Here is a 14,066-nt window from a genome sequence, read left to right on the forward strand (position 1 = left end):
TACTTGCACAAAATTTAGTACATGTATTGTTAAAATTTGGAGATATTATAGTTACATACTAAACTGCAGTTTAGAGATGTAAGCAAGTAGTCGACTACTCGCCCCCTCCTTTTGCTGCCTCTGTATCAGAGGCGGGGGGGGGAGAGGCAGGAGTCCGTTCTGGGGAGAGCTGCCTTAAAAGCTGTTTTCCCCCAGGCACCGTCTCTGTGTTGCTGCCAGCTCTCCCCCTGTGTTGCTGCCTCTCTGAGACAGCAGCATGGGGGGAGCAGGGCAAGCTGCCGTGAAGCCAGCCCCAGCCACCATGGACAGGGGCTGCTACCAGAGTTGGGACCCCCCGCGGACAGGGGTTACTGGACTCAGCACAAGCCGAGATTGTACAAGACTGGCTCACACGGATCTGGGACTGCTGCATCTCTTCATTTTAAATGCACTAAGAGCTGGGCGGCTCTTACTACATTTAAAATGCAGAGCTGCAGCAGTCCCGGCTTGTGCCAGTCCAGGACCTACCCCACATTGGGGCTCTGCAGTTTAAATGTGATAGGAGCTGGGCTACCTGCACACTTGGCTCCTACTGTATTTAAACTGCAGAGCCTCAGTGGGAATAGCTCCTGGACCTGCACAAGCCAAAACAGAACACCTTTCCTTATCAACTATACAATCAGTCAATTACCTGCCTCTTAATAACCTTACTGCCGCTGTCAAAACAACTAAAGTGCATTTGAGGTAATAGCCTTGGTTGTTTTTTTTCTTATTCACCAATTTGTAAAATGTGGAACTGTACAGTGGATTTCCTACTTGTTAGTGCTAATGAAGATAGAATATTAAAATTGGAATGACTTTGGTATCATGAAGGCAGTGTTTGGCTTTGCCTGGGATTGGAAGCACATTGCTTGGTTGGGTAAGCCTTTTTCTTCTCTGCAAAGTTGCACTGCCTTTAGTGTAGATACTCAAAAAGGAGGGGGCTGGAGCTGGGTGTGGTTCAAATTGTCAGTTCAGCCATCTTTTTAAGTTTATAGTCAGTCTCTCTCAAATGAATATAGTTGCAGTAGGGAGTTGGAAGAGGAAGGTAGTTTTGTTGCCAACATATGGTACCTAGTTTTCCATTCAGTCATTTTGTGTGTCAGGCAGCGCAGTGTGCCTTTCATTACTAACAGAGGGTGCACCTTTGACTCTGGCATATGTCTGCAACTGATACTTGACTCCACTAGATTTTTTTTTTTTTTTTTTGCAAAGGAGGAGAGTGGAAATAGTAGTACTAAATTTTGCTCAGCTCCTAATAGAGCGTTCACCAAAGATAATTCATGTTTGCATCCATTTGCCGTAGCAAAAGCAAATCCGACAGTCTTCAAAAACCTCAAAAGACTTCTGAGGTTTTATTTGCCCAAACCCCTTTCGGTTTGTGTTCCTTTTGTAGGGGAGGAGCTGACGTGTTTGTAAACATCCCAGCTCTGCTCCTCACCCCCTAGTCTCTCCACCCTCGTATCCTGTCTGTCATGTTTCAGGAAGTGAATGAAATCGGTTTTATTTTTTTCTTTGAGAAAAAAGTGAATGTTTTTCATAGAGCTAAGGAACTCCAGACTATGAATTGCAGCGTGGCAGCCTCCCTGTGTAGAGTCACCGTGCTGTAAAATTTTCTTAGCTGCAGCAAAGCCTTTGTCCCCTTTTGACAAATATGTTTTTAAGGCCTGGAGAGAACTCAGCTTAAGCCCTCACCCACCTTGTTTATTCGCTCCCTGTGTTGGGAGGAGGTTTTCATTAGCTCAGCTCCCCTCCCTTCCCCCATTCCAGTATTTACTTTCCAAATTTGGTGTGTGTTTGGCCTTCCCTTTCCTGATTGGCTGATGGAAAATTGTTGTAGTTTGTAGATCCTGGGTCGGGTTTGTTTCCTTTTTGGAAAGTAGCCCCTGCCGCTCCCCTTCTCCTCCATCCTTCCCACACTTTCTGTCTGGGTTAGTGGTACAGTACCTGCAGGAACAAACACTAGCAGGGTTCAAAACAAACAGTCCCCACCCTGCCCTTCTGACCCCATCTCTCTCTTGCTGCCTTTCTGTTTACATTTTAGCTTGCTTCTCTGCAGGTTCTCCAGGGCAGGCCTGGCTTTTTCCCCTCAAACATATTTGTTTTTCTCTCTGACAAGTGCACCACTTAGAGAGGGAATGAGCTTTATTTAAACAAAATTAAATCTTCCAGCCTTAGCAGTTGGGTGGTGTGAGACCCTTTCCGGATACTAGAGGAAATTTTTCCACTCTTTGCTTAGTCAGAGGTACTTTGTGTCCTGGAGCTACCATCTGTAAGTGTGGTTGAGTCCTGTGTTTTGAAGTTGTATGGCTTCAAGTAAAAATGTATTGTCTGGCAGCAGGCGCTGTGAGAGTCAGAGAGACGTTGTTGTTGTTTCCTCTTGTTTCAGTTTAGAATTCCTTTAACAATCTCTGCCGTGCTCTGTCTTGCTGGTGCCAAGGTGGAAAATAAAACCAGATAGGTCTCTGTTAATAGGAAGCTGATAAAAACAGCTTATCCATAAGATCACAGGAGCATGGCACTCATAGTTGGGCAGAAAAAAATCCTTTTCTGTTGATTCAGGGCACAGAATAACTTGTGTGTGAGATGAGACTACATGCTGTTAGGTGTATTTCACAGACAGGCTTTGGCCTGTCACAATAAATCTCAGGAGTTATGGGACTACCTTTGATGTATGGCTTTCCAGCTCTGGTGCTCCATTACAAACACCTTTTGACAACACATAGCTTACTGCTCCCCTTGAATTTCCTGAGCATTCTACAATATCGACTGAATTAGAAGACTTGGTTATGCCATATGTTAGTCCTATCCACCGTCAACACATTTTCAGGGTTCTATAACCAGATCTTCAGACTGGATTGTCTGTAGAGATGAAGTCTGATGTTGACACCCCAAGCCCCAGCAGGTGTGTACCAGCTCTTGAATTTCTAAACATTGTCATACGTGGTATGGGTCAGTAAGTTTGGCCACCCTAGCATAAGTAATGAAAGGCAGGATTTTAAAAATGTATTCATTGTTAATATAATCAGCCCATCCATATAGGCGAACTAGGCGGTCGCCTGGGGTGCCAAATGGTGGCACAATATCATTGAGAGGTTTGGAGGTGGGGGCGCCGATTGCATGGTTCGCCTAGGGTGCCAGGTCCTGGCAGCTAGTCTAGGGCCGCTCCTGCAGGTATAGCTTGTTAAGCGGGGCACATGAATGAATTGACTTGCTATAATGAAGTGTATTATGCGTATACTAAGGTGGTATTGAAAGTAAAGCTACTTTTATTCTAGTCTAATGTTTATATTTTTGCAGTGCTAGTGATCTGTGTTATTGGAAGACGGTGTGCTCTAATAGTGGATGAAGATGAGTGTAGAATTCAGGAACTAAGTTCTAATCTTGGTCCAGCTACTGACTTCCCTCATGGCCTTAGACAAATCACTTAACATCTCTGCCTCTGTTCTCTCCTCCTACCCCCCCACTCGCCTATGTTTGAAATTTGCATAATGGCTATTTCCTAAAAGTGTGTATTAGATGAAATTGTGTATGATTCTTCAAACGTGATATGGTGTAGGAATGCAAATAGTATTATGTGCAATGTTGTATTGCATGTGTGAAAAAAGCTTGATGACCCTCGCTGCCTTGGACAGAATATAGACCAGCCCTACAGTTGATCTCTTTCAATCTAATCTAAATTAACTAGCCAATTAGCCTGCCATAAGACAGGATTTTCAGGTCTCTCCTCCATGTCAGTCTTCTCTCCTGAGCCTCCAGTCTCTCACTCTGTCTCTCTCTCCTCCTCCACCTACTGCCTCCCCCCCCCCCCCAGCTCTCCTCTACCTTCTGCCTCTCTCTCCATCTCTTGTTTCTCTTTTCCCCCTTCTGCCTCTCTCTCTCTCTCCGCTCTCCTCTGTCTTTGTCGGGGATGCACGCTTGTCCAGGCCCTGCCCCTGGGCATGTAGGTCACCTCCCTGCCCCCCTTCGGCTCCTGCTGAATGGGGAGTGCGGACCCCAAACAGCCGCTTGCGCCACTTGCTCCTGCGCGACAGCCCGGCTGAGCGACGCAGAAGTCAGCCAAGTGCCACGGTGGGAGGTAACAGCATCGCTCAGAGGGAACAGCCAGTGTTTCAGCGTTACAAAGTCACAGACATTAGGCTACTATATATATGATGATTGGATTTAATCTAAATTAATGTTTTAGTCCACTAAGTGGTGTGGTGGAGAAAGCAAAGGTGTAATGCTAAGTTCAGTTATCCAGTCATTCCTGTTCTAGTTAGTGTATCTTTTGTTTACCCCATTACTCTGTATTTCAGGATCTCCCATGTTTTCCATTGTTCCAGCACTGCTAACAATTTTTGGTCGTTGAAGCACTCAGTGATGGGTACTTCCTGTGTTGTGTTGATCATTCATGTGGGAACTGAATACTCAGCGTGGTGACTTAGTGATTCCCCAGAATTGGTGGGAAGGATGATTAAAAATAGCAGGTGTTCAAGCTGTAAGCCAAATAACCTGACACACACAAATCATATTGGCAAGCTTCACCAGACTTGGGAATTCCTGAGCATGGTTTATTTCAGATGGATACCATTTGCTAGAGAAGAAGCTGCAGATGTGTCACTAGCAAAACAGGCACTTCCTCTTCCTTCTATCTCTCCTGAACTGTGCTTGAATAAAGGCAGAGAGATCTCACTTCCTTTTTGGAAGGGGAGCCACTGGAGCAGGGGAGGGGGGGAGTATTAAGAGATTGAGTCTTTGTGGGTAGCTTAACTTTCCCTGTTTGACTTGTTTTGTTGATTTGTTTTTCTTAGATATTTAACCAGGCAGACCTGTTCTCTGGTCTCCTTCACTTCAGAATCCAGCTTGGTTTGGCCGCCTCACCATTTATGATTACATTTCTGAACCTTGTCTAAAACATGCAGCATGCAAGAACATGCCTTTCTTTGAGCTATGTTTTCATGGTAAGGCTATGTGAGGCTGGGGAGGGAGAAGTGACAGAGGATTCCTTGCTCCTTCTGTCTGACCGGTGTAGCACAGAGACTGTTGCTTCTTAGTTGTTTTGCAAGCCAGAACACTGTACTTTGACCCAGTGCTTGTTTATCACTTGTGGAAAAGGCTCCTACATCTCTTGGTGCCTCCCATGGCGGCCCACAGAATGGAACGTTGTTGTGTCTGGGACTTTTAATTGGAGAAAATGAAGTTGCATTCCCGAGAGAACAAGCTGTTGTATTTGGTTTGGGAAGAGGGAGAATGGGAAAGCTTGGCTGTTGGCCATAAATGAGAATTTGCCATTTGTACCGGATGCCCTCTTAGGTAGGGATGTGAACATACTAGTCAACACACTAGTTGATTAGTCGATCCCTCCCACCCCCCTTGCTGCCTCTATCAAAAAGAGGCAGCGGGGGGGGGGGGGGAGAGGTGAGGGGCTTCAAAGCTGCAGCACTGCGTGGAGTCTGAGGCCAGATGCTGCTGCTTGGATATGCCATGTGCAGCCCTGGGCAGCGCTGCATGAAGTCCCCAGCTGACCCCGAGCTCCATGCGGCACTGCCACTTTGAAACGCCACAGGAGCACGGGGCCAGTGGGGAACTGCTTGGCCCTGTGCGCCCCGCAGAGCTTTCGCCTTTGAAGTGTAGCAATAGCCCTGTTGCTAGACTTCAAAGGCGGAGGAGCCTTATCGACTAATCGAATAGTTGATGCAAATTGCATCAACCATTTGATTAGCCCATTAATCTAAATTTAACATCCCTGCTCTTAAATTATGTCTAGTCTGTAGACATACCACACCAACTTAGTCTAGCCAGCTTGTGAAAAATGGTCATGAGGATGTGGCAGTTCAGGCAGCACACTTCCCCCCTACCAGTACATACCCATTTGTGCAGCCAGTTCCACCTTGTCCTCACTATTGTTTTTTCACAAACTCACTAAATTAAAGCCGGCGTGGATTTGTATATACAAGTTGCAACTCATAGCCCAGCTGCAGTGTAGACAACCTGGGCAGCAGCCAAAGCCCCAGCTGGGGAAGGCAGCCGAAGTCCCGCCTTTTCTGCCCAAAGCTAACCCCCTTCCCTGAGACCATGCCCCTTCACAACCTTTTCCTCCATCCTTCAGCCAAGCCCCACCCAACCCTAGATGAGGGCTGGGGCACTGCATGGCCCCAGCCTTCCCTGGCGACATGGGAGCTGGACTGCCATGAGGCGTGGCCTCAGCCTTCCCTGGCCGCTGGGGAACCGGGCTGCCGGGTGGCTAGGCAATGTAGGCAGTTGTGGGAAGGCAATGCCTAGAGCTGTTCTATGTAAAGAAGTTATATCGATGTAGCTTTGTCTCCGGGATATGAAAAGTCCATGCCCCTGAGACATGACTATACCAATGTAACCCCTGGCACAGACAGTACTAGGTGCATGGAACACTTCTTCGGTCAGTCTGGCTGTCATCTCTCTGGGAGCTGGAGTGCCTGCACAGATGGGGAAATCCCCTCCTATCTGAAGTTCTACACTGGTGCAGCTGCAGTGGTGCTGCTGTAGTGTTGAGTGTAGACCTACCTTTAGAGAGACAGGAGCAAGGAAGATGGACAGCGTAGCATGGGGAAAGATTGCTCCATTGCTGTCTTTGATATATCTACTTTGTGGATTTCATTTTCTGAAATGTCAGACTCCTTTCACAAACGCTGCACACATGAATGCACATATGCACATGTTCAGTTCTTTTTTTTTTTTCCCAAACTGTTTTGTCCCCTCTCCTTTAGCAGTGAATGTGCCAAGTCTAGTCATTTAGGATTCCAAGAGGATATTTTGTTCTGCTGCTAGGGAAGACAAACGTGTATTGTATTCCCTGAGTACCTGACTCAAATAGAGTCCTAGAACTGGAAGGGACCTCGAGAGGTCATCAAGTCCAGTCCCGTGTCTTCATGGTAGGACCAAGCACCATCTAGACCATCCCTGACAGATGTTTGTCTAACCTGCTCTTAAATATTTCCAGTGGTGGAGATTCCACAACTTCCCTAGGCAATTTATTCCAGTGCTTAACCACCTTGACAGTTGAAAAGTAGTTCCTAATGTCCAACCTAAACCTTTCTTGCTGCAGTTTAAGTGCATGACTTTTTGTCCTGTTTTCAGATATTAAGGAAAATAACTTTTCTCCCTCTTCCTTTTAATAACCTTTTCAATACTTAACAGCTTTTATGTTCCCTCTGTCTTAATTTTTCTAGACTAAACAAACCCAATTCTTTCAATCTTCCCTCATAAATCATGTTTTCTGACCTTTATTCGTTTTTGTTGCTTTTCTCTGGACCTCCAGTTTATCCACATCTTTCCTGAAATATGGCACCCAGAACTAGACCTAGTACTTTAGTTGAGGCCTAATAAAAACAGAGTAGAGTGGAAAAATTACTTCTCCTGTCTTGCTTACAACACTCCTATAATATAACATTAATATAGCCCAGAATGATGTTTGTTTTTTTGCACCAGTGTTACACACTGACTTATATTTAGTTTGTGGTCCACTATGACCGTAGATCAGCGATGGGTAGCCTAGGCTAGTGAGTAAGCTGCAGGAGTGGCCTTCTATCTCAGTGGGTTGCAAGATGATCCTATCTCTAGAGAACATCACGTTTACGACTATCTTGCTAACTGTGCTTGCGAGCCGTGAACTCTTGCAACCCCTCCCACTGTGAAATCATCTTCAAACTTTGTAAGTGTACTTTCTATGCCATTAATGAAGACATTGAGCTGAACCGGACTCGGAATAATCCCTGCAGACCCCACTCATTAAGTCCTTCTAGCATGACTGCAAGCCAATGATAACTATAGGTCGGATCTCCCTTGCCTGGCACTATCAAGACCTGAGTGGTGCTGAACAATGGAGTTTGCCGAATGAGGGGAGGTCAAGGCTCCTTATCCGGCTGTAGGCTCTGCTGCCAGGTAGGGCTGCACTCCTTGCTGCCTGCTGCTGCCTCCAGTCCTCTACCATGCCAGGCCTGGCCAGGGCTGTGCCCTCTCCCTGCTCCCATGGCATGGCCCAGGCTGTGCACCCAGCTGACTCCAGCCCCGGCTGAGGCTGCACTCTCCGCTGCACTGGCTCCAGCCAAGGCTGTGCTTCTGAACCTGGCCAGCCAAGGCTCTGTGGTCCAACAATATTCCTGGTCCTCCTGCAGCATGGATGTTGCTGGACCAGAGATTCCCGGATTTTAGAGGTTCAACCTGTATTCTCTAGGGACGGTGATCCACCCACCTTATAATAGCTCCATGTAGGAGCTATGTCCTAGTTTAATAAGGTTATGCAATATTGTATCAGATGCCTTTCTAAAGTCTAGATATACCACATCTACCACTTCCCCCATTGTCCGCAAGGCTTGTTTCCCCGTCACAGAAGGCTGTCGGGTTGGTTCTACATAATTTGTTCTTGACAAATCTATGCTGTTACTTAGCACCTTGTTATCATGTAGATGTTTTTCAAATAGATTTCTTAATTATTGTCTTTCCTGGCACAGAAGTTAAGCTGACTGGTCTGTAATCTCCTGAGCTGTCCTCATTTCCCTTATAAATGGGCACTATATTTGTCCTTTTCCATTTTTCTGGAATCTCTCCCGTCTTCCATGATTTTTCAGAGATAATGGCAATGGCTCAGATACTTGCAGGGCTAACGCTTCAGAAGGTATCTTCATAGAAAGAAATGGCATTAAGCACCAGCACAGCTTTCTTATGTTCTCTCATTGTCCAGCTTTGAGAGTCAGGAATGTGTCAGCTTTCCCATATATTTTTCTATGCTTCAGTTTCCCTATCCATAAAATGGAACTTACACAGAGCGGGCTGTGTTGCTTAACTCAGATACAGACTTTCCAACCATGGATATTAAAGTGCCAAGCACATTTATGTATTATTTATATATGACCGATAACATTTGCTCAGCTCTTTAGTATCCATGGATGGAAAGTACTATAGAAAAGCATACTACAGCTAGAGATGTGAAAGCTTAACTGGTAAGCATCACTCTTAATGGGCGAGGCTTACTGGTTCCACTGTGAGCAGTGGGTTACTCCAACCCCATGGTGCCCACAGTGAGCATGGACTGCTCTGGGAAGCTGGAGCAGTCCCTATCTGCTGCTGGCCTGGGTGCATCACAGGCAGGGGCTGCTCCAGCCGTGCTGCAGTGGGGGCAGAGGGAGTATGCTCTGAAGCAGCCCCACCTCTAATTGGTTAACCAATTACATGGGATTTTATATCCCTACAGCTGATGCTTATTTTATTGGATGTTACAAGCCTTAAATGTGTCGAGCTCTATAGACATGATTTTAAATAACACTATTAGTGAATCCCAAGAAGGTAAATTTGACTTTGAGATTTTACAATCACTGCAGCCTGAAATGAATCCTATACTTCAAAGATATTCCTGCCTTGACAGGGATTAGTGTGACTTTCTGTCATTTCATCTGATCTTAAAGTGAAATCAGATTGGGTTTAGTAGAACTTGAATAAAATATTTGCTGCAATGAAGTGGGGTTGGTGATTCTGTAGGTGGTGGTCTGACAATTCTACAACAGTGTTTCATCATGGTATAAAGAAAACTGTTCCTGAAGGTATAGTATGAGATAATCATGTAAAATAGAGATTTTAAGAACTTATTAAAGAGTCATTCCTGGTCCATGTCGGGGGGTGGGGGATGGGGGGGGGGCATTAACACCTGGTACTCTGGCCAAATTCCAGCTTGGGTTTACGTAACAGATAAAACTTAAATCTTTCATGTGGTTTCAGTTGGATATACCATCTGCTTCCTTTCATAAATTGTTAGAAATGCCACTTTTCAGTGGTGTTTAAATGATGCACGAATGTAGTTTATATATCACTTTCTACAGTGGCTTGAAATGAGAGCTACAAGATTATTTTACCTTCCAATAGGGACATAAAATCCCAGTTAATCAGTTAACCAGTTAAATGTTAGGTTAATCTCTCCATTCCAGCCCCATAGCCCATGGGGCTTCTGCTGTTGGCCCCCAAGCAGGGATGGGGGCTGGCTCTACTGGAGTAGCCCTTTGCCTCTTGCTGGCAGCTTCCGGGTAACCAGTTATCCGTTCACATCTCTAATCCCCAAGAGGTGTATTCCAAATTGTCTTCCGTAGCAATGGTTTGGTGTAGAATTGAGCCAGATTAGCGTGCCTAGTTTTACCAATAAAAATTACAGTAGTATTAAAATAAATCCAGTGTCTATTTAGTATTTGCTTAACAAAATATTTATATCCTGCACAGTATTATCCTAGACCATGTGGCTTTGTTTTTTTGCATTAATCTTGTAATACGAACAGCTGTGTGTTTGGAAAATAGCCTTTGTTTACCTCTGGAAAAAAAATCTTTCTTTAAAAGGGTGTGAGCAATTGCATGCTTCCCCTGACCAGTTGCTGTTGTGGGGGCAGTGAGGAGAATTCCAGGAACTCTAGGGAATCGATAGATCACTGCATTGTGCTTTGTGTTGCTTTAAACTACACTGAACTCTAATTTTGACTTAACCCTTAGGACACTTGTTCATGCTGGGTATGTCTAAACAAGGGTGGGCAGGAGGAATGGCAGAGACTCTCAAAGCCTAGGTCAACTGCTACAGGGTTGTTTTTCGCTGCATAGACATATCCAAAACTTCTCTCCCGCTCCTGTTCTTTCCTTTCTACCCTTTTTGCAATAGCAATTCCTCTTTCCTTGGTTGTAAGTGTCTCTGAGAGAACAAGAAATTCTTAGCCTCTTGATTTCCAGCTATGTAAACTCTCCAAAAGTAAGCTGGAGAGCTTGTTTTCCATGTTTATCTTCAGGAGTCTGTTACCTGTCAGAATGGCATGAGCGTACAAGCTATGAAACTACACCATATCTTATTCAAAGCACAAAAAGATGCATCCATTTTTAAAAAGTATGGTTTATTCGAGAAGCTCTGACATCTCTGCTTCTTCTCTGATCTGGTTTTAGCCATTTGTGGCATACTGATACAGTGTGATCACACCTGGTTAGCAATATCAGCACAACTCTTAATTCTCAATCTCTTTCTAGTCTGCATGGGTATGTCGACACTACCCCGCTAGTTCGAACTAGCGGGGTAATGTAGGCATACCGCACTTGCAAATGAAGCCCGAGATTTGAATTTCCCGGTCTTCATTTGCATAAGCGGGGAGCCGCCATTTTTAAATCCCCGCTGGTTCGAACCCCGTGCAGCGCGGCTACACGGGGCTCGAACTAGGTAGTTCGGACTAGGGTGCCTATTCCGAACTACCGGTACACCTTGTTTCACGAGGAGTAACGGTAGTACGGAATAGGAACCTAGTCCGAACTACCTAGTTCGAGCCCCGTGTAGCCGTGCTGCATGGGGTTCGAACCAGCTGGGATTTAAAAATGGCGGCTCCCCGCTTATGCAAATGAAGCCCGGGAAATTCAAATCCCGGGCTTCATTTGCAAGTGCAGTATGCCTACATTACCCTCCTAGTTCGAACTAGGAGGGTAGTGTAGACATACCCCATATTACCAGTCCTCATTACCAATTGCAGCAATGAAAAGAAGCCCCACTGGTGCCTGGTAATGAGCCCTTCTTGTCTCCCTCAATTAAGTCATGTTTCTATAGATCGTTTCAGGAAGAAGCTATACAAGGGCCATTTGGTAGCATCCTTTATTGGGGGAATGCATGAGCAGAGGTGTGCATCTTAAATTCCACTTAGAAAGAGGTGGGACAAGAACTCATGCTGGTCTCTGGGGTCAGGAATTTCATAACCATGGGCCCTTTACCAAAAACATATTGCTCCTAAAGATTTCCACCTGAGATTCTGAATAATAATGTTCCTGCTAAGAGTAGGATACACAGTGGATGTGACAGAAGAAGTAACCTTAGAGTTATCTTTTACTGACAAATCTTTGAGATCCTGTGAATCTGTTCAGGGTGTCTCCATTGTGTATGTGCATCTTTCTGCCCCAATAAGACTTTCTCTAACCCATTGTTAAAATAAACCAGCCTAGTGCTGAGTGTAGCAACATAGCCATTTTCAGGAAGCAGCAGTGAGGAGCAGTAGTTCTCCGTTTACATTCAGAGCTACATTTGGAAATTGTTCTTTAAAATGGGGCACTTAAACTTGCTGTTGGTGGTGGCCATTTTGCTGAGAATAGAATCCTTTGTCACAGCATTATCTAAGCCCACAGCAGGGTGCTATGAGTCTCTTTTTCCATCCTGCTTTAATGCTGTTGCAATACACATTTTTTTTTTGGTATCCCCATATATAAATATTTAAATACTGTTCTTATTGTTCATCCTGACTGTACGTTAATGGGAAAGAAGTAGATAGTCTAGTGATTGGACTACGAGCTCATTTCACTGTGCTGCTCAGCCCTGGAATGAGAAGGGACAACACCTGAATGCTGTTTGGGACTCCCCATCTCACCCCTCAAGCAGTCTTGTTCCCAAAAATCACAGATGTGTGATCTCCAGATTAGTCCTGCTAATGATTTTTTTTATCCTGTGTTTGTACTTGTGTGTCTGAGGAGTATTGCAGGTTAGACCCATCTTTCTTGTTTATTTGTAGCCTTGTTCCAAGCTCCCCATTTCAGAACTGTTCCTCAAGTGCCATCTTGTGGCAGTCCTAGAACTCTTTATTATTATTTTTTTCTTTCCTCTAACCTGTCTGCAAAAACACTGATCTGAAGGCAACTCTGCCTGTGTCTGCTGTGACTCCCATTGATTTGTATGCTGGTAGGTTAAGGAGTCAGATGGCTCTTAGAGGCAGCTGTGGTTTTATCTACTTGGCATTAATCTTCGTGTTGTTGAACAGCTCTCTTCCAGTGTATGCATCTGTCATGATGGTTTTAACAGTGACACTGTAAAAAGTGTAATTAACCTTTCTTAAGTAGAGAAATTGAGCAATTAATACCTGTATCTTAGACAGAGAAGAATATTTGCCAGGTTTATGACTGAAGAATAACTCTTAATTACTTATTACTTATTTACTCCAGAAAGCCAAACTCTGATAAAATATTTCATTTTCAGTGAAGCCTGCATGCGACTACACAGGGAAGTGATCCTGCTTCATGCTTTGAAATTGTGTTGTCTAGTGACTGCAGTAGGTGATGTGGAGTCAGAACTTCTGCAGCTGACTTATTTAATCATTATGGCATGTCATTGAACCCGTCTTAAGTTTTGGGTTAACCCATGTAGAGAAATAAAGTTCACTACCTACCTACTCCTCAGATGTAGATTCTTAATTGTTTGCCGATTATCTAGAAATCCTTGGACAATAGGAGTTGTATATGTGCTTGTTGCTGTTAATAAATAGCTGGAAATTGATATCTCTGTCTCTTCTTTCCACCCTCTCCAGTGTTCCCAACTCCTGCCCAGCCAGTCCACGTGGTGCTGGATCCTCAGGATATCGCCTTGTCCAGAACATTACGTCGGACCTACAGCTGGCAGCAGAGTACGCAGCAAAAGCAGCATCAGAGCAGCAGGCAGATGCATCTGGCGGGGACAGTCCAAAGGTTCAGAGAAACATTATCTTCCCAACAGTGCTTGGGGAGGCTTTGAGGCCTGGCAGTACAGTGTAGTTAAACAAGTCTAAAGATAATTGACTCCTTGTACACGTGTGCTATGTATTTCTCTTGTGATACTTGAGAGTACTGTGGAAGCTGGTGTCAGTCACTTGCTTGTGGCTATCTCTGCTAGGTTAGCTGCCCAGATCTATTTTATGGATTTACTTAAAAGGTCAAATTGCATGAGTCTGTCTTTTTTGATGGACCATGAAGCCTTACATGTGGGTGTTCCCTTAAGAACCTACATATTGGAAGGGTATTAATACTAAGGCATTTCATTTTTCTCCTTTAATTAACAGCTCCACTGATGTACACAACACTTTTTAACATACAGTGAAGGGGTGGGGGGGAAGAGTGGAAGACAGGGTCCCTTCCTTGAAGAGGTTGCTGTTTAACTCAGGCAGAATGGACCAGCCTGCAGTTCAGAGACGAGGTGAGGAAAGCAGTGTAGAGAGGATTAGCTTTAAAACAAATAAATCATAAGGAGGGAATTCAATCTTGATGAAGTGACCTTATATCCAAGTTGAAGATAT

At 44.7% G+C, this 14,066-nt stretch overlaps 1 protein-coding gene across 3 annotated transcripts in view; it reads left to right on the forward strand.

The window, feature by feature from the left end:
• The window catches only part of FOXK1 (forkhead box K1), an 80,216-nt gene that overhangs the window by 42,627 nt on the left and 23,523 nt on the right, over nt 1–14,066 (forward strand). For all 3 annotated transcript variants that reach the window (XM_075899642.2, XM_075899643.2, XM_075899644.2), the window contains exon 3: nt 13,326–13,482. In XM_075899642.2, coding sequence (XP_075755757.2) covers nt 13,326–13,482 — 157 coding nt within the window. The remainder of the gene's footprint in view (nt 1–13,325; nt 13,483–14,066) is intronic.

This window comes from Pelodiscus sinensis, chromosome 15 (genome assembly GCF_052426305.1).
Source record: "Pelodiscus sinensis isolate ZL-2025 chromosome 15, ASM5242630v1, whole genome shotgun sequence".
NCBI classification, from domain to species: Eukaryota; Metazoa; Chordata; order Testudines; family Trionychidae; genus Pelodiscus; species Pelodiscus sinensis.